This window comes from Phyllostomus hastatus, unplaced genomic scaffold, assembly GCF_019186645.2.
Source record: "Phyllostomus hastatus isolate PE091 unplaced genomic scaffold, TTU_PhHast_1.1 phas_scaffold_78, whole genome shotgun sequence".
Taxonomy (NCBI): Eukaryota; Metazoa; Chordata; class Mammalia; order Chiroptera; family Phyllostomidae; genus Phyllostomus; species Phyllostomus hastatus.
In genome coordinates, this window is record NW_025334041.1 from 7,997,084 (window position 1) to 8,017,922 (window position 20,839).

At 38.9% G+C, this 20,839-nt stretch overlaps 1 protein-coding gene across 2 annotated transcripts in view; it reads right to left on the reverse strand.

Annotated features, from left to right (window-relative positions):
• Positions 1 to 20,839, reverse strand: part of BBS9 (Bardet-Biedl syndrome 9) — a 340,657-nt gene that overhangs the window by 165,596 nt on the left and 154,222 nt on the right. For both annotated transcript variants that reach the window (XM_045827319.1, XM_045827320.1), the window contains 4 exons: positions 19,955 to 20,059; positions 17,097 to 17,111; positions 10,088 to 10,228; positions 5,955 to 6,050 (listed from right to left, as the gene is read on the reverse strand). In XM_045827319.1, the coding sequence (XP_045683275.1) occupies positions 5,955 to 6,050; positions 10,088 to 10,228; positions 17,097 to 17,111; positions 19,955 to 20,059 (357 nt within the window). The remainder of the gene's footprint in view (positions 1 to 5,954; positions 6,051 to 10,087; positions 10,229 to 17,096; positions 17,112 to 19,954; positions 20,060 to 20,839) is intronic.

The window sequence follows — 20,839 nt, forward strand, 5'->3', positions numbered from 1 at the left end:
CAAGCTGGGTTTATATAACTTGCCCATTGCCCTTTGATAATATTGCAAAGAAACTCGAAGATAAATATTAAGCAGTAATATATTGATAAATCACTGCATACACTCAAGGGCTCCCAGTGCTCGGGGTAGGTTTCAAGTGACTTTGGACTTAATCATTATGCTTACCCCTAAAACGTTTGGCTCCACAGAAAAGCTATCACAAAGCCTCTACTATATACAACTTACAGCATGGAAGAAACTTCACTGATTTCTAAAACCCCATGCTCTATCAAGCATCTAAAGAGAGCTTTTCCTCTTTGTGGAATGTCTTCCACCTAACCTCCTACTCATCCTCTGAGATCCTTTACAAAGGAAATCTCTTAAGGAACTTCATTCCTTGGGGCTTCAATAGCACCTAAAGTGGACTTCCGTAAGCATCCCAAGCACTATTATGGGTTCTCTACCCATTTGTCTCTCTCGTTAGTCCAGGAGCTAAATGCAAAATGAACAGAGGCAAGAGCAAGACTCTCCCTTCTTTGTTTCTGAAGACAGGTTAACGTGTTCCAAGATTACATATGCTGTAAGATATAAAACAGAAAGCAACAAACAAACTCATAGGCACAGACAACAGTAGGGCGGTCACCAGAGTGGAAGGAAGTGGGAGGAGGGTAAAGAGGGTAAAGGGGCACAATATATGGTGACAGAAAGAGACTACTTTGGGTGGTGGGCCCACAGTGCAATATACAGATGATGTACTAAAGAACTATGCACTTGAAACTTATATACAGGGATTGGGAAAAGTAAGTCTATAGCTGTGAGTACAAGAAACAAAGTTTATTCTTGTATTATTATTTATTACTTATTGTACTATTTTCCACATGAACAACAGTAAACCTACTCTGGCCTATTCTTGGAATGCATTAACCAATGTCACCCCAGTAAATTTGATTTAAATACATAAGTAAAAACAAAGATTAAATATGGCATATGCAAAAAAAAGAAAAAAAAAGGCTTTACAAGGCCCAACTCTGATTGATATGCATGACTACAATGTTTTCATTGTACTTGAAAGCAAAATAATCCAGAGACAAGCAAAGGATTTTTAAACTTGACCTTATTTTTAAAAATAATTAATTAATTAGACTATGTGCAATTCAATCACTCTTTCTACAATGTTAAAATCTTTCAGGATAATCTTTCTGTGTATTAGTTACCTTTTCCAATTCCAAAGGCCTACTTCAGACTACATAAATTTGCTATCTGCAATTGCTTAACCTTGCTTGTGACACTGAAAATATGTATTTACTGAGTACTCACTACTAATGAACAGTTTAGCAGGGTACAGGAATCTAAGTTGAAAATCATTTTCCTCAAATCTTTTAATATTTTATTTATTTATTTTTAGAGAGAGGGGAAGGGAGAAAGGAAGAAAGGGAAACATCAATCAGTTGTTTCTTACACAGCCCCAACTGGGGACCAAACCCACAGCTCAGGACATGTGCCCTGACCAGGAATCGAACTGGTGACCTTTTGCTTTGTGGGACAACAACCAACCATCTGAGCCACACTGGACATGGCATTTCCCTCAAATCTTGTAGAAAACTCTTCTACTGTCTCCTAGAATCCACTGATTTTGATTAAATCTCATTGAGTACCTTGCTTCCTCCTTTTTAATCTTTGAGGACCTGCTCCTGATCCTCAGTGCTCCAAGATCTCACAATACTATACCTAGATGTGCTTCTTTTTCTCATTCATTGTGCTAACATCAAACAGGCTCTTTGAATATCCACAACCCAGAGACCTCATATCTTCGAAGTCTTCGTCTCCATTGTTCTCCTCCCCGTCATCACAAGCCTCTCCCCCATCGTCACGCCTCTCCTGACGAGCTTGTCCTCATCTGAATCTGCAGTCCTTCTGAACTTCAACATCCCATTCGCTCTCCAATCACCACTTAGGTTCTTCTAGTTCACGTGATCTGTAATTCCCATTTCACTTCTTAAACCTTATTGGGATCCACTGAAGCCACAATTTTTCACCATATATCAGCTTTCTCTAATCTTTATTTCTCTTGTCATTTTAGATTTGGTAGTCCACTATTATAAATATTCTCATAAAAATAGTTTATCTACAATTCTGTTTCAAAATCCCAGCCCTGAGTTTAGTTGCTTGGAGGCTGATAAATCACCACCAGGACGAATAGATGAAGGATGACTGGTTTTACTTCAGAATGCAGGATCTCGAACTTCAAATGAGACTCAACATTGCCTTATTCATGAGTTTGCTTCCTTATTCTCTAAGACACCAAGGTCATACCTTTTTTTCAAAGTTAGTTTTTCATCAAGCTTCCTTATCTTTCTACCAACAAGTCTACAAAGTCTCCTTGGATCTGCATCCCACCCCTCCTCATCCCCAAAGACTTCACTGCTTTGTGATCCCTGTCTCCTTCTTGATTATCTGCCTCTCCCACTTAACTCAATCATTTCAGTTAATATTCAAATGTGTTCTAATATTGCTCATTTAAAAATGAAACGAAACATTCCTTCCAGCTACATCTCACTTCTGAATTACTGAGTTTGGCTGTCCAATTCCTTCTGAAAACACTTCATACTTGCAACACTGGATACTCTAAATTTATCCTTGGATTAAGCTGCCGTTTAGACTGCCCGATTTGAGCTCAGACAGAATTATACACAGTAAATTGAGTTTCATCATTATTTTTAATGGTCTACAAAATTTGCTGCTAGTAAGTTATAACTGCATAAGTATAATAATTATAAAGACAAGTTGTAGACATTATTGAAGAAGTTAAGTTGTCTTTGTGACATTCAGAAGAGAAACTGCATCCTGAACTCTGCATCAGTAAATGCTGTCCATTTCCTAAACTGATTTACTCTTTGAACATTCTGCAAATTAAAACTAAAATGCTCTCCTGTCGTTTTTAGCCTGCAAGCACCTTACTGGTTGTACAGGGCTCATCTGAGTGCTGATCTTGGGAATCCTTACCTTTATTAACTGCATGCTCTTATTTTCTCTGTTTCCTTCACTATTTATTTTCTCCTTTCAAATTGTGAAAATTCTTGTAGACTATTTTAAATCCTTTAAGAAACATGCAGAACAAGGCAAGGTACAAATAGGTGCAGGACAGTGAAGGTTAAGACAGAGCTAGAGAGAAGACGACCGAGGAGAGCACAGACATGGAAAGGGGCAGGAGGAGGCTGGGAAAGAAAGGGCAGTGTTCGCTGTGCGAGGTGACAAGTCACCAGGTGGATCTGCATCTTAAGAAACGGGCCTGGCAGGAATGCATCACTCACTCAGGCAACAGCATATTTCTTCCGACGTCCCACTGGACTGAATCAGGCAAAGTCATTGACGCCCATGTAGAAATAGTCTACGATTCTGATTAGAAAAATATTTGATCTCATAAAATTTGACCTGTCTTGTTATTCTTAACAAGTCCATAGAGGTATCATATACAAAACCCCTGCACATGTGTACTGTGTGTGAGTTAGTTAACTTAGACCTGCTCATACATCCGTAAAACTGTCACGAGGATCAAAGTAACAGACATCACCTGCCACCTGTCTCATTACTTTCAGTTTAGGACTGTGGAAATCACTTTAAGAATTTTACTAGTGTAGAGTATTTTTCCTAAATACCCTTACCTTCAAAGCTTTGCTTTTTCAGAATTTACATAATAAACTCTAACAACTCTACTTTCTGAAAATAAAAACCTATTCAGCTGCCCCAGTCACTGCGATTTAATATCTGAGACAATGAGCTTCGTGCATTCTTTCCTGTCTGTGTTGCCTGCTCTCTCCTGAATCGGGGAACGGAACTCAGTGAGCTGCCACACAGCACACTGTGCTGCCATGCAGCACTCTGACGCCCTGGTTGACTGCCACGCTGGTTTTAAAAAGAGATGAACCTGTGCAACCCAGAGAAAACACTCACCAAGACCCAAGGGCAACTCTGTAGAGGCACTCGCCTGTTTACTAGAGAAGAAATGGGTTCTTCGAATATGTAGACTTTTTCTGCCAACCCAGATGTTTAGACTGAAGATGATGTGTCTTTCACAAAGCCGAGAAATGCCAGGCGCAGACTGGGCACAAATTACTTCACTGCTTCCTTGGGGCTCGACGTTCCGACAGAGCAGTACGGAGCTCTAACACCTGCCCCCGCCCCAGGAAGCTGGATTTCCTACACATCCATCTCCCTTCATCAACAAGGGCAGCTCCTAAGTAGAATTCTGTGTGTCCCTGAAGCCAAAAAACCATCAGGGAATTGTAACAGCTTCTCTTCAGGGGGCAGGTGACACAGTTCGTGTGGTTCCTTACTTTAAAGGTCCTACTCCCACCCCCTTAGCCTGTCTGCCCACACCACGGCTATGTCCAGAGACTGCCACCCATGCAAACACATGTGACTAAATCAGGTAAATAGCCAAATATTTGGTGATGTTTACTTAATGGTAACATAATCATGTCCCCCAGCAATGCTCTAAACGTTACTTTATCTAAAAAAGGATAAATATAATGCATTGGGACAGAAATATCCCTATTTTTCACAAAGAATAACTTCTTGCCTTTCTTTAATGACCTCAACTGCAGACTCATCACACAGCCTCATCACCTGAAGTCAAACAGATGTGCACAGTTTCCCACAGAAATGTTGGCAACAATTTTTGAGTTTAACTAAAGAGTTTAACAAACAGACATGTACCACACTGATTCCATCATCCAAGTGAAGAGGAGAGCTAATCGAAACACAATGGTGTCGATGAGAAGAAGATTACAATCACGGCCAATCACAAAACCCTCCAGAAATACAGAATCTTCTCGTTCTTCTCAGAATTGTCTTGGATTTCTGGGCCTTACTCTAGAATATCCAGGTGTATCCATGTATATTTCACCAGCCACCAATCTGTATATTCCAGAAGCTGTTACCATTTTAGCCACAGAAACATTGTCAGTTTCTAAACCAGGCACGTATGTTCTGCCTGCCAACAGCTTTATTTTTCAAAAAGGACATGTCCTTTTTGAGAAATAAGTTGACACTTATTTTACTATAAATCCTGCCTATATAAGCAATACCCAAGTAAAATTACAAATGTCTAAAGCAGAAAGTGACAGCCCGCTGCACACGCTGTGGGGATTTAAAAAGCTGAGGTCGGTGCTCTGCCGAACACATGTGTGTGTCTACAAATGCAGTGTGGGACAAAGTAGGTCACAGCTGCGAGTACGTGAAACACAGAGTTTATTCTTGTATTATTTTTTCTTAATCACTGTATTATTTTCCGCATGAAGAACTGTAAGCCTGCTTTTGCTCCACCCTGTATATATACATAGATTCATTCTGCCTAACACTCCAGTGTTTCTAAAATGTGTTAAACACTTCCTTAAAATTTACTCTGTTTCCATGAAGGTGTAATTAACTGAGTGAGTTTAGTAGGTCTGGTATCCTACATACATCAAAAGACAGTTTTTCATTGAGTAGTTTTAACTGTCATTCCTATGCGAAGCAAGAAAATCAATAAAGTGTATTTAAATCTGAACTTCAAACTTTATATAATTAGTACTTTTCATTCTGCTAAGATTAGTCTCAGCGAAAGTCATTCACTTTCACCTTCATCTTTGCCAACATCCAAAGAAGCATATGAGGAAATACACACTCTTAAAAACTAATTCCAGCTCCTGGTAGTCCCTGAAGCGAATTCACCATAAACCTATCTCAGAAACATTGTTCAGTTCTTTAAATTCCTCTCTCAGGGTCTCCTCATTCCCATACAAAGACTCATCTCTAATAAAACAGGATCCTATTTTTGTAACTTCTATAATTAATACCTTCATAATTCCTCTATAATTAATACCATGGCCCTTTTCAATATTTAGCCGAACATCACCCTTCGCAGAACTCCTTCGTGTTGATGTAGTGTGCTTAGCAGAAAGTTTCAAAAGCCGTCATACCATGGTGTCACTTACGTGAAGTTTTGGAAGCAAGAAGAGTAACCTGGGAACCTCCTAAGAAGCGAAAACCCATTACATTCACCTGATCGTCTTCCGACTGATTGGCAAAGCCTACAAAATAAGAAAAGGAAAAAGTCACAAGGCAAAATACTTAACATCTGAAATAGGAAGCTTAGCTGATGAGAAATATTTGTATGTCACTAGTCATGTCTACGGCCCACATATGAGCCACAGTAACGGCTTCCAAGTGCTGAAACTTCTGCCCCGCAACGACCCTCCGCAGTCATCCACTCCCTTTCTCCCACCGGCTCTTTCTCAGTCCCAGGCAGGAAATGTACAAGCTGAACCTAGAATAGCAGCAAGGACACTCTCAGTGACCAGAGGAATGGTATGAAAAGGACGTAAGAGCCAATTTAACAACAAGACCAGTGGCCAGAGATGAAAATATTTAAGTATCACAAAAGGTAGTAACTAATAACTGCAATGGAGTAAACCACATTAAATAGAATTAATCTGAGCTCTTCAACAAACAATTAGAAAGGGAGATGAAGGGGGAAACCTATGGAAAAGAACATATCGAAAACTGCATATCCAAAAAATGCAAAAAGTAAACCCCAGTTGAATCCTGACTCAAAACAAACAAAAAAATTATACTGTTGGAGACTTTCACTTCAAGTCACGATAAAGACTGGAGCCAAAGCCACCCTTCCATCTAAAACAACTAAAAAGAAGAAGCAAAAAATATGAAACATTTTTTAAAAGACACTGGAAATGAAGAAGTGAACCGCAACGATCCCTAACAAACAAGAGGCAATGAAGTGAGCCCTGGACCGCAGCAGCTTGCTGCCTGGAGGAAGCTCTCCAGGCTACAACACTAGGAGGGGAAGCAAGAGCAGCCCAGCACTGTCCCCAAGAACTGGGGACAGAGTTAGGACTCTGGAAAGGCCAGAGCAGCCAGAGTTCAAGGGCAGGGTATCAGAGACAAGAGAGTGGCAGAGGGAGATCTTCAGAGATCTGCGGAGTGCCCCTCAAGTACATATAAAAATACCACCCAGTGCTCGTCTGTAAGGAAACTATGTGAGGCGAGGACAATAACCACCCGAAAAGATTTCAGGGAATATGGACTCCATGATTCCACACGGAGCCAGGAATAATCCCTGTTCGCACTGGATGGAATATAAACCGGCCTAAGTCACTAGGCATCATGAAGAATTCATACGAGAGTCAGGTCTCAGTAGGAGGTGAAGTCTGCCCTAGAATACATGCTGCTCCCATCCGGCCTAACGAAGCTTAAAAGAAACACCTGAAAGGATCAGACGTTTTCAAGGAACTTAAATGTGTCTCAGGAAAAAAGCTCAAGAATATTTAGAGGAAAACTAAAATGTTCAACATACAACTAGATAAAACTCAGAAGTTCTGTTCTTCAGTCTTAGGACATGCAAAGAAGGAAGATATTACGATCCATAACAAGGAGCAAATCAATCGAAACTCACACAGAAATGACACAGACGACAGAATCAGTAGACAAGGGCATTTAAACAGTTATTATATTGTTATCTATGTTCAAAAAAATTAGAAACACAGAAGATATTTTTAAGAAGGAAAAAAAAAGACCCATATCAAACTTTGGGAAATGACAACTACAATGTCTGAGATGAAAAACAGTCAACACACTGAGCGGGATCACAAGCACACCACACACTGCAGAAGAGAACTGCTTGAGTCAAGAACAATAGAAACTACCCAAAATAAAGTGCAAGGAGAAAATATGGCTGAAAAAAACAGAGCATCATTGAACTCTGGGACTCAATGACAGATTTTTAAAATTTTCACTCAAGATACAACATATGTGGTATAGTGTGTATGGGGGTTTTTTCTTGTGTGTTTTTTTTTGAGATCCTGGATTTGTGTTTATACTGAACGTGCTGGAATCCTGTAATTGTTCAAAAGAAGCACTCTTGCCCTGGCTGGTGTGGCTCAGTGGATTGAGTGCAGGCCTGTGAACCAAAAGGTTGCACGTTCGATTCCCTGTCAGGGCACGTGCCTGCGTTGTGGGCCAGGTCCCCAGTTGGGGGCGTGAGAGAGGCAACCAATTGATGTACTCACACACTGATGTTTCTCTCCCTCTTTTTTTTCCCTCCCTTCCCCTGCCTCTAAGAAGTAAATAAATAAAATCTTTTTAAAAAGCACTCTTGATACTTTTCCACTTTTCCTTTTTCATGAGCACTTTTCACTCTTTGTATATATAAGACTTTCATATGTTGAAGTAAAATAAAGTTGGAGCAAACTTTTTGTTTTTTTATTTTCTTTTGGTTATTGATTTCTAAATTTCACATTTCTTTTGTAATAAGGAAAATTAAAGTTATTTTAAATATACTTTTTTTTTACAAATAAAGAACTGAAGTAAACAAACAAAGATGTAGATTAAAAGATTTATTTCTTCTCAATGAAGGTCATTCATTTTGTTTATTTCAGTTAAAAAGCAGATTTTCAATAGCAACTTCGACATCAATATGTAGAAGTCTTAGCCACACAAAAAGCGAAAAGGACGCAGGAGGAGTGAAAAGGCGCCTAGAGAGCTTGCCCGGTGCCTACAGCTCCGGGCCTCTGCCACGCTCCGCAGGACACAAGCCCAGGAGCTCGGGCAAGAGCGCCCTACACTATATATGTTGGAGCTTGAGGGACATTTTTAAAAATCTGTCATTGAGTCCCGTTTCTAAAGTGAGAAAAGAAGCAAATACATGCTGATAAGCCTAAGATACCTGTGATATCAAAACCAGTTAAGCCCCAAATCAGGAGAAAGAGGGATGAGTTATCTAAGCTCTCCCTGGCGTGCAGAAATGACCTGTGTGATCGAAAGCATGCGTTTTCATTCAGTCTCTGTGGGTTTCGTCCATCTGCAGTAGACATCAACCACTCAGAAGCTAGAGTCTTAAACACTTTTCAAAGGCACCAATAAATTCGGTATGCAACATATAATTTCCCACTAAGTTCCCAGGATAATATAGGAGACCCATGGAATTAATACATTTATACGAGATGTTATAAAGGTAATGACTCTGCCTTTTTTTATAATCCAAGTCTGTCATAAGAAAATTGACTGAGAAGGAAAAGGGAAAACCAAAAGGCACAAAACTATTTGCCAAAAACATATATATGTGTGTGTGTATATATATATCCCAATTCAATTCAAACTAAATAGATCAACTGTAATAAAAAGCATTCCACTTTGAAGGCTTTTGGGAGTTATACATAAATAAAGCTTTTTAAACACTTCAAATTAATGGAAAATAAATGTTAAGCACTTTAAGTAGTTAATAACAGAAAAGCTGACTTACCATAAATTGCTAAACCTCGTGGGAAACACTCTTTGTGTGCTAAATCCTCCCCACCAATGCGAGGGCGAGGATGCGTAGCACAGTCAACAGTGACTATTTTTGATGAGGGATTTCACAGGGCTGATTTAATTCCCAGATTTGTTTCTTTAATTCCACCCCATCCCCAAGAAAGTAACTAGATGGGACACATCAGACACCCTGGTTACTGAAGATGTTTTAACCAATCGGCACCTCTCTTTTTTCCAGGCTACTCAGAAAGAAAACACTGACACCTGGAGAAAGTCACGCCTTCACAAATTACCCCAAAGGTTCATGGGGATGTTGGAGCTTTATACACGAAGCCCCTTCCACACGATCAGAGCCCGGGAATGAACATTCGCTGCCTCCAGCTGCTGCCCACAGCAGGGCCAGAGAGAGCGCCTACTTAAGTGATTACTTTTCGGGGGCATAACACTATACTTTGAAAAGGTGCACAGCCAAAAACCTACAATGAAAATGAATAATAAATATTTACATTGTAAGCCAAAAAATTCCACAGTCTAAGAAGAAACATTTGATGTTTTCATTTCTGAATACTGAAGCAAAATAATGATTATACTAATTTTAATCAAACTTAAAAGGTACACCTTATTACCTTGTTGATATAAGCTATTCGCCTTTGAACAGGCCAGGAAAAAATCCTGGAGGCATTTTTATACTCTGACTTAACAATTATCTGATAATTACCCCATCATTACCTGCTGATGAAGGATTCCTTTCTAAATTCTTAACATTTCTGATATTATAGGCATGTTCCTTCAAAAGTCCTACCTGGAAAGAGGCTGAGAAGGCTGACTGGGGATTTGTTGGTATCGACAGTCAGTTTGTGGCTTGCAATTTTTGAAGGCTGACCTGGTAGGCAGACTAATTTCAGGGGAAGCCTAAATTTACGCTGGCTAACTCGAGGAATGCCTGAAATAAAAAGAAAAAAATGCAGAGTCATAGATTTGACAAATAATGTGACCAAAAAAAAAAGTCCGAGTAGCAACATATCTCAGTTTAAAAGCTTGCTGCCAGCCCCTTCTGTCCAGCATAACTGAAATAACAGTACATCATCGTGATTCAATTTTATGTTATTGTCAAAAAGCACAAAGCAACACTGGGGAGATTACTCTGTAAGTTATATAAGTGCTTAACCACTATGCTGTACACCTGAAACTAATATAACATTGGATGTCAACTGTAATTTAAAAATTAAAAATAAAGAGTACTGCAGAATTTTTTAAGTGAAATGCAAAAATAAAATGTTAAAAATAAACACAGGCATAAGGTCTGCTTTTAACAGTAATACCATATTTTAAGTCATCAGTTAAACCTATATGAATAATTACAGCCAATTACTGAGCAATCTTTAAACTAAGACCTTCAAAGTTCTAGATCTAATTTATCAGCTAAAGTGAGCAATGAACATGAAATTTACATCATAAAGACTCTATATGACCATATCTAACAATTTCTCTGCCCCAAAAGTTTTTTAATCTTTACCTTTTTTTACTTATTAAAAATTCAAATTACAATTAACCATTTGCAATAAATTACAAGTATGAAGGCAGAATTTGCTCTACTTAAGTGCTACTGAAGTTCATGACTTTTTCATTAATATTAAGAATATGACTTTCATATGAATTAAATTTTTCTCAATCCACCTAACTTTATGTATCACAGTTAAGTGACACTTTGAAAGGCCTGATTTTTATTATGTATTCAGGCATACTGAAATAGATATCTGACAAATAAAGAATTTTATGTCAGAATTCGAAGTTTTTAAATATTTTTCTTTTTTTAGCTTTTTATTGTTGTTCTATTACAGCTGTCCCAATTTTCCCCCTTTGCCCTCCTCTTCCCAGCCCACCCCCACACTCCCACAGTCAAACCCCACACAGCTGGGCATGTCCATGGGTCGTTCATATTGAATTTTGTTTGGGGGGGGAGGAGGGATAAAGAGGGAGCAAAAAACATCGATGTGAGAGAGAAACATCAACTGGTTGCCTTTTATACATGCCCGATGGGGGACTAAACCTGCAACCCTGGCATGTGACCTGACCAGGAATCAAACCAGCAACCTTTCAGTTTACGGGACGATGCCCAACCAACTGAGCCACATCCTCAGGGACAGAATTAAAACTTTTTAAAAATCAGTTCCTTTCAATACCTTTACAGAGAATGAAACTGAAACTGAAGCGAATTAGGCTCTCTACTTATAAATCTAGAAAAGCAATTCAACAACTTTAGTTTTCTCTCCTTTTACTCTAGGATTTTTTTTTTAATTCCTCACCTAAGGATATGGTTTATTGATTTTAGAGAGAGGAAGAGGGGCAGACACGGGGGGGAGAGAGACAGACAGACAGACAAAAGAGAAACATCGATGTGAGAGAGAAATGATGGTAAGTTTCTCCTGCACATGTCCCAACCAGGGATCAAACCCACAACCTAGGTATGTGCCCTGACTGGGAATTGAACCCACAACCTTTTGATGCATGGAACGATGCTCAAACAAACTCAGCCACACAGCCACAGCTAGAATTCTATTTTTGATTGTGTAACATAAAAGATAATATACAAAACCTGTATCTCAGTATACTGCTGTACTCTACTTGATGGACCCACACATTAATTCCTTTACTTCTTTATAGTGAAGTGAGTGAGCAGCTTAAAAATAGCAAAGTCAGAGTAGTTCAAGTCTGGAGACATGATCCCAAAGTAGGATCCCTAGAATTGGCAATACATTTTGTTAAAGCCAATTGGAGTTGAGTGGCTTACTCTGTGTCCAAGCTGGGGGTATATACTTTTCAGTATTACTTATTCACTGGGATAGTGAGAGATCAGCCGCAATGGAAACACATTGATCTATGAGGTCAATTAGATACTTTTTCAGAACATGTGGAGGATATTTGTCATTCTCTTCAACATAATCTATTATCCATCCAATTTTACATAGCTCATTTTCTGCTCGTAACCAACAGATGTGAAATTTGCTTCCCCTGGAATCCCAGATGCAAATTATAACTGGTGGCTCTTCATAAAAGTCCCAGGGTATGATTTCCTGCAATTCTGTGAGATTTTAACGGCATGTGTATTTGCACTTTACAGTGGTGAAATATTTTGACACTAAACACTGTGGTAGCATGATATGCTACTGTTCAAACCACAACTCTGAATCAAACACCACAAAAAATATTCTGAAGCATTATTTTTTCAACTTTATATATTCCCTACATCCCCAAAATTATGGAAATATACCTACTAATATGTTTACTCTACAATATATAAATTATAACCTCAATTAATGGATGCAGACTGGAACAAACAAAAGAAACTGAACTATATGTGTGTGTATATATATTTAGTATTTTTTTCTTTTTTATTGTTGTTCAAGTATAGTTGTCTCCATGTTTCCCTCATCACTCTCCCCGACCTCCCACCCTCAATCCTACCCCCCTTTGGCTTTGTCCATGGCTCCTTTATACATGTCCTTGACGACTCTTCCCTGTCTTTCTCCCATTATCCCCCTACTCCTTCCCCTCTGGTTACTGTAAGTTTGTTCTTTATTTCAGTGTCTCTGGTTATATTTTGCTTGCTTCTTTATTTATTGATTAGGTTCCACTTATAGGTGAGATCATATGGTATTTGTTTTTCACCACCTGGCTTATGTCACTTAGCATAATGCTCTCTAGTTCCATTCACACTGTTGCAAAGGGTAGGAGCTCCTTCTTTCTTTCTGCTGCATAGTATTCTATTGTGTAAATATACCACAGGTTTTTGGTCCACTCATTTACTGATGGGCACTTAGATTGCTTCCAGCATCTGGCTATTGTAAATTGTGCTGCTATGAACAATGGGGTGCATGGGTTCTTTTGGATTGGTGTTTCAGGGCTCTTAGGGTATAATCCCAGCAGTGGAACTTCAGGGTCAAAAGGCGGTTCCATTTTTAGTTTTTAGGAAATTCCATACTGTTTTCCACAGTGGCTGCACCAGTCTGCATTCCCACCAACAGTGTACTAGGGTTCCCTTCTCTCTACAGTCTCACCAGCATTTGTTTGTTGATTTGTTTATGATGGCCATTCTGACCTGTGTGAAGTGGTATCTCATTGTGGTTTTAATCTGCATCTCTCTGATGATTAGTGATGCTGAACATCCTTTCATATGTCCCTGGGACCTCTGTACGTCTTCCTTGGAGAAGTGTCTATTCAGGTGCTTTGCCCATTTTTCAATTGGGTTGTTTGTCTTCCTGGAGGGAAGCTATGTGACTTCTTTATATATTTTGGAGATCAAACCCTTGTCCAAGGTATCATTGGCAAATATATTTTCCCATATGGCTGGTTCCCTTTTCATTTAGCTGTTTTCTTTAGCTATGCAGAAGCTTTTTATTTTAATGAAGTCCCATTTGTTTATTCTTTCCTCTATGTCCCTTGCTTTAGGGGACATATCAGTGAAAATATTGCTGTGTGGAATATCTGAGATTTTCCTGCCTATGTTCTCCTCTAGGACTTCAATGGTGTTGTGACTTATAGCTAAGTCTTTTATCCACCTTGAGTTTATTTTTGTGTGTGGTGTAAGTTGGTGGTCTAGTTTCTTTTTTTGCATGTAGCTGTCCAGATCTCCCAACACCATTTCATTTCCCTCATTTTTAGTAAACAGAATAACAGGAAAAACTCCTTCATCTTCTGGTAATTTCACATGAGCACAAAAATAAGCTATTTTCTATGTACTTTGAACCAAAAGTCTGAGCTAATTATTCAAACAAAATTTGGGTGTAAATGTTCTTCTAAAACTATGTGGCTAAAACTGTGGCTCTATTTCACTTGGACCAGGCACTGAATGAACTTGTGGTAAAAAATAATAATACTAATTAATCATAATCAACACTTGCTTTATGTTAGTGAGTCTATATTTAAAGATTGTTATCAAATCTCTAAGAACCCAGAGCTAAAGAAATTGGTGGTGTATACATGTTCTCAGAAATTGAAACAAACAGATTACAAGCACTAACTAACCAAACAAGGGAAACATATTGTAACTCAATTCACAGCTCCATTAGGTCACTTAATGACAATATCACACATTTGGGCAATGGTCTGCAATTGCTCAGATTCATAGGACCCCTCCAGAATTTCTTTTTTCTCTAGGAATTGTAAGCCTATTTCATGGGACATTTGGAAAACATTATTTTGAAAAATGATGACACTCATACTTAATAAAATGATTATGGCTATTTTTTAAATCATGGCAGCTTGAAAAGTTTTACCATGAGGAGGGAAAATATGAAATCCTTTAGAAACCAGTTTAAAGAAACTGTACTTTTAGAAAGAAAAATCACAATGCCAGTGTTTATATTACTTCCCAGCAAATTAAAACCCAACCATTTCAAAATACAGCCTCTAGTATTTAGTCCTGGGCTTTATCAGAGAGGCACATTTCTACTGAGATTTACATTTTCTTGAGAATCTTGAAGTGTAAATTTGGCTATCGATTACTCTTCAGGCTATGATGGTATCTAAGACCCTAAGCCAGGGACACTTGGAGATGTGTGTGAGGGTGTGCATGTGTGTATCTGTATAAGGAAGGAAGGAATTGCATGTATTTAAAGACTTTCCAACTAGCTTTCAACTGAGCTGAAAGCAACTTCATTGGTCCTAACTTTGCCGGCCATCAGCGATATTTTCTCTACATAGTTGGAAAATGGGCTTATTCAACTCTGAATGTTACGCTGAGAGAAAAGAAAATTTCGATCATTTTATAATACCCAAATATTGGTCTACTCATTCATCAGCCTGACTGGGCTGCAATTTTTACCAAATACCATCACCTCTCCCTCAAACACTTCCCTCTGCAGCCTGTTAGCGGAAATGGATAGTCCCATTTACAACACTGCCATTAATCACAAAATTATTTAACACTTAGAGGGAAAATTCACATCAAAATCACTCCTGACACAACGCTTTTTCCAGGAAGGGAATTCTAATTACACCTGGCACATCCAAGAGCCCAGTGTCACTGTCAAGAGGGAAGCCGAAATGTGCTTTAAATGAGACAGGAAAAGAACACAGGTCTCGGGGCAGAGTAACTATGTGCATGCAGTACGCCTCTCTGTCATGCCTGTCGAGCTCCTTCCAGGGCCTGCTAGAGTCATCTGGTACTGCAAACACGGGCCCCGGGGCAGGACCGGTGTCTGGGAGCCAGAACTTCCTTGATCCCTTCCTGTTATGTCTGGCTCCGTACCGTGCTCTACCTGCACTCGTGTTCCACACTGCCCATGTCATGCGGCTGTAATGCAGGAATAATGGAGACCAACTCCTATGGGACAGCAGAAAACCTCGTCGGCTTCTTCCTTTCCGCATGTAAAAGCAAGAGCGCTTACCCACAATGCAGCCTGAACAGGTCAGGACAATAAAATGGACCTGGCTTTGAAATCTGAAGCCTGGTGTGCACAGTGAGAGCTGTGTGGCAACATACGATTTCCTTGCCTACTAGATGAAGCTGAGTACTTCAACTCTACTCCCTAAAGCGTAATTATAATTTTAAAATATGTCATAAGAGAGTATTAAAACCAGCTTTAGCTCTATATTAAAATATATTGTGATTTTTTCCCCTAATTTTTGGGACTGAATTTACAGTAAGAGGGAATAAATTACTTTCAATAATAACCTTTACTTATTTTTTTAAACTTAAAACAAATCATTTAAATACTAACATGGTATTTTACAAAAATTAGTGCAAATCTTATCAGTTACATGCAATCTTGCAAAGTAAAATAAATATTCATTAATAATAGGTTTTTTAATAACCCAAATTCTAATTTGACAAGTTTACTTTAGGTTATTAAGCTAATCACGTACTTCTATTAAAATATTTCTAAGTACATTTTCACCTCCCAAATACTATGTAACAGGTTGCAGGCATCACAAAAACTGTATGAGTAAATACTGCCATTATTAAATATTTTATATAGTTATTACCAATTAACATTGTTATGTAATATTTATCTTAAAATAGCCAACACTAAGGTAAACCATCAAATAAAGTCTGTGCATAGGAGGAAAATAATCAAATTAGATTATTCCTTTATAGCTCCTGTCATTTGCCCTAATATTTTGTCATTCAAACATGAGTGGTTGAACCCTGCTCTCAAAGAACTCAAAACCTACTAGAGGAACCTAAGGAACAGACTTAGTGACATTCATATTATGATAAGGATTATAGTAGAGTGATAAACAAAGGTTTGGGGGCATACAGAATGGGTAACAATTAACACTGACCCAGCAAGTTCAAGGGGTCAGACCTTGAATGACATTCCCCCATAAATCCTGAACGGAACAAGGCACAGGCCCACAGAATGAGTGTGTGGGGCATTCCAATCAGAGACAGAGGTGGCTCCGTTGGCGCACACAGAAAGCAGACAGTTTAGCATTCAGGGGCAAACATCTTTTGTTCCTTTCTATTTCTTTATTTTAGTAAAATAAGATAACAGAACATAGGTAAACCACCAATGACTCACCGAAATAACTTGTCAATGACACATGGATTTGTTTTTTTTAAAGAGTCATGGAGTTCCACTCTTTCTCATGATTCTGAAACAAGTAATCTGAATGACAAGACTCTACGAAAGAAAACGTCTAGTATACCCTCTGCCGCTGGATCGGGGAACTGAATCATCCCTCAAGAGGTCTCCACAGTGAAAATAGCAGTCCATAAAATGAGTTCATTCATGGCTTAATACCCATTCAATGCACTGACCACAATGCAGTTCAGAAATTCGTTTTGTTATAAATTATCTTCTTACCTTCAGGATTTCGATCTGTCCACCAGAAGCAATGCAAAAAGGGTGAGGGGAGAAAAAATGAAACAAATGGTCAGTGATAAAATTACAACATAAATTTAATACATATCTGCTAAAAGTATATAAATTAAAAATTTCAGGAGTCTCACTGATGATTTAAATGGCTCTCCAATAAAATTAGTTAAATCAATCCACAATTGAAGAATAAAACATGAATAAATGAAACCTAATAATATATCTGCACTTCCATTCTCAAAGTCCATGAGGGTGTATGATTCCAGCATAAATATGGCAAAAAAAGGTAAAGATATGATCTAGCCAAACAGCAAACCAAACTCAATAAGTAAATGGCATCAAGAGCATAAAATGAACTGTTGGGGGGAAAAAAGTTGAGTGAAAGGCCAAATACATCATAATATTAATATTTCCAATTAGTCTCTTATATTATAATTCCAATCAGTAGATACTACTATGGGATAATGTCTCTTCTTCTCTTGGCAGTCTTTACTCTTATAGACTTCTTTTACTTTAATTTCTAACTAACTTTCAGCCAATTAATGCTATGCTCTGCAGTTGAGCAGTAATTTGTAATCTTTTAAAATCTGGCTATAGAAAAGCGTAACAGCCAAAAGTGCTGTGTGCAACAATGAGCTCACAGACTTACATTACAACTTTCTAATGTACTTTTCAGCATTTTATCCATTTGCTATGTGACCCATTTCTCTATCTTAAATTTATTTTCAAACAGTGTCATTACTTTTCCTTGAAGACAAATAAAACAACTCATTGTATTAAGGCATCAAAAGTCTCTACAACTGCATATTCAAAGTGTAACTAGGTAAAAAAGTATAACAATGCCTATGATTATTGGGATGCTTGATTAATGATCAATAATCTAGAGATTTTAATCAACTGTATCTCACTTTTTAGTTCACAATTCATAACCACATTGAAATGTCAACATTCTTTTCAGAAATATCTCACTAAAAGCCCATCAGTCCTTCATCCTTTAAAGTTTTCTATTTCCTTCTGAAGGCAGCTTTCTCAAAACCCCTTAAATATAAAGTATTTATATAACCCCAAATTTTGAAAATAAGGTAAATAATTAAAGTGGTCACTTCTGGCTAAAAATTAATTTCTCAACAATTTAAAGCAAAATAACTTACAAAGCAGAAGAAACAGATTTTCAAAACATGTACTAAAGTTATAAAATCATCTCAGAGCACAGAACTGTCCATGTATAAGCCCAAAAATTCAGGTAGACAAAATAAAAACTACAGTTATTGAAAACAGTGGCAAAGGATTTAGACTTCCAGTCAAGATGGAGGCATAGGTAAACACAGCTCGACTCCTCACACAACCATAGCAAAAATGACAACTAGACTACAAAACCACTATCACTCAGAATCATCAGAAAATCGAGCTGTATGGAAGTCTGACAACCAAGGAATTAAAGATGTCACATTCATCCAGACTGGTAAGAGGGGCACAGATGTGGAGGCATATGGAGATTCGGAGAGCAATAAAATATATTTTTAAAAAACATTGCTCCCTGGCCTGTGTGGCTCAGTGGATTCAGTGCCGGCCTGCGACCCAAAGGGTCACTGGTCCAATTCCTAGTCAGGGCACGTGCCTGGGTTGCGGGTCAGGTCCCCAGTGGGGGATGCACGAGAGGCAACCACACACTGAGGTTTCTCTGTCTCTCTTTCTCCCTCCCTTCCCCTCTCTCTAAAAATAAATAAATAAAATCTTTAAAAAAAACATTGCTAAAATAAGCAAAGTGGGCATCAATAGAGGAAAAAAACAGAAAATTATATAGAAATGTTTTTTAAAAAGGAACATTGCTGAAATACCTTATCAGTTACACTACATTTAAACATTTTTTTTAAAAGCACTGACAAATTATTCTTCTTCTACCAATCAACATACTGTCAAAGTATTACCACAAAAAATTCACTATACATGAAAAATATATAAAAAATTGACCCAATTAAGTTCAAACTGGTAATAATTGAATCTCAACTGGACTAAAGATAACCTCCCCCCTCCCCCCGTTTTTTCCAGCTTATTGAGATATTATTGACATACAGGTCAGTTTAAAGTACAGCCCCTGGTGATTTGACACAGGCATATACTGCAAAAAGATCACCACAACCAGGGTGGTTAACGTCTCCGTCTCCTCACTAAGTACCACTTCAGGCGGTACTTATGATACCACCTGAGACCGGCTCTCTCAGCATCGTTACTCACAGTCGCCGCACTATACCAGGCCCCGGGCGCTCACGCACCCTAGACCTGAAGCGGGCAGGTGCCCTCTGACCAGCACCTTCCCGTTTCACACACCTCCCGGACCCTCGGCAATGATGATTTTATTAAGGATAACCTTTTTAATCTAAAGAGGGTTTTTTGAAAAAATACAGATCACCGTTTAGTAGATCTGTTCTTAAATACATTAACGCGTAAGACACTAAAGAGTATTAGTCACTCAAACTGAATACTTCCCCAATGTTGGAGGAGACCACAATAGTTTCTTTCACTTACTCAGATCAGGCTTTTCTCTTTAGCTCAAACAGATGAAGTCTGACTAGATATCATCCTTCTAGTGAGACTAAAAATAATTGAAAAGATAGAGTCGAGCAACATGGACAGACATCAGCTAAATACTTACCACTAATTATGTGTAACATGAAGTTAATTTGGACATACAATTTATTTAACACTAAAAAATCATATTTTTTCATTTAATAATATTTTACGATGTGTTTTCCCATTTTAACACTTAAACATGTAACTCATCATTCCAACAAGTGCAAAGGAGCGATGGATTCATCTTGCAAATTCCGGAACAGCTGTACGCTTACCTGTTGGTCTGGAATAGGAAACAACAGCATTTCCTTCCAGTTCGGGCGGCACAAAACTTCCTTTCAGATAAACGGAAAAGGCTACTGTTCTGGTCGTCTCTGGTGCTATAAGCAACGTGAAAGTAACATAAGGTATACCATTTTGGGCAGTGATTATTGGGAACAGTTAAAATTAGGCACATTCTGCACGCCATCTACAGTCCTAAGCACTTTACATGGATGAATTCACTTCGCCCTCACAGCAACCCTATGAGGTAGGCGGTACTGCTGGCTCCATTTCTTTCTCTCTGTTCTTCCCCCAGGAGAAATCCGGTCACAGAGAGATGAAGAGGCTGCCCCTGGTCACACAGCGAACACGCAGCTAGGACCCGGCTCCAGGACAAGGTGCCTGACACCCCACCCCAGTGCCTCCCGTTCCTCAGAGGAAGAGGCAGCGTGAGCAGCGACAGGTACGTGAAAGGGCGAGAGACTCTCGGAGCGGGGGGCAGTGCTGTGTCGGGGGAGCACACAGACTGCAGGGGAAAGCGAGGTGGGGCTGAACACGGACGTAACCACGACTGCAGAGACTCGGCCGAGTGTGCGCAGCCTTTACAGGCAGGCAAGTGTTTGACCTCCAGCCTACGTTCGAGAGCCAGAGGAGGTCTCTCATTGGAAAGATTGGAATGTGTTTTAAAAAGATCCATTGGAAGTACTGTGAAAAATTAGAAAATAAAGTGAGAACCCAATGGTTGGATATCACCTCCAAGGTCACTTCCAGTCATCCAACCATCCCTTCACTCGGCCAGTGAGCATTTATCGAGCGCCCACTACCAGCCAGGCACCTAGCTGAGGGTTGGTTATACAAAGGCAAAGGAGAGAGATGTTCCTGATTCACGAGTAGGATAT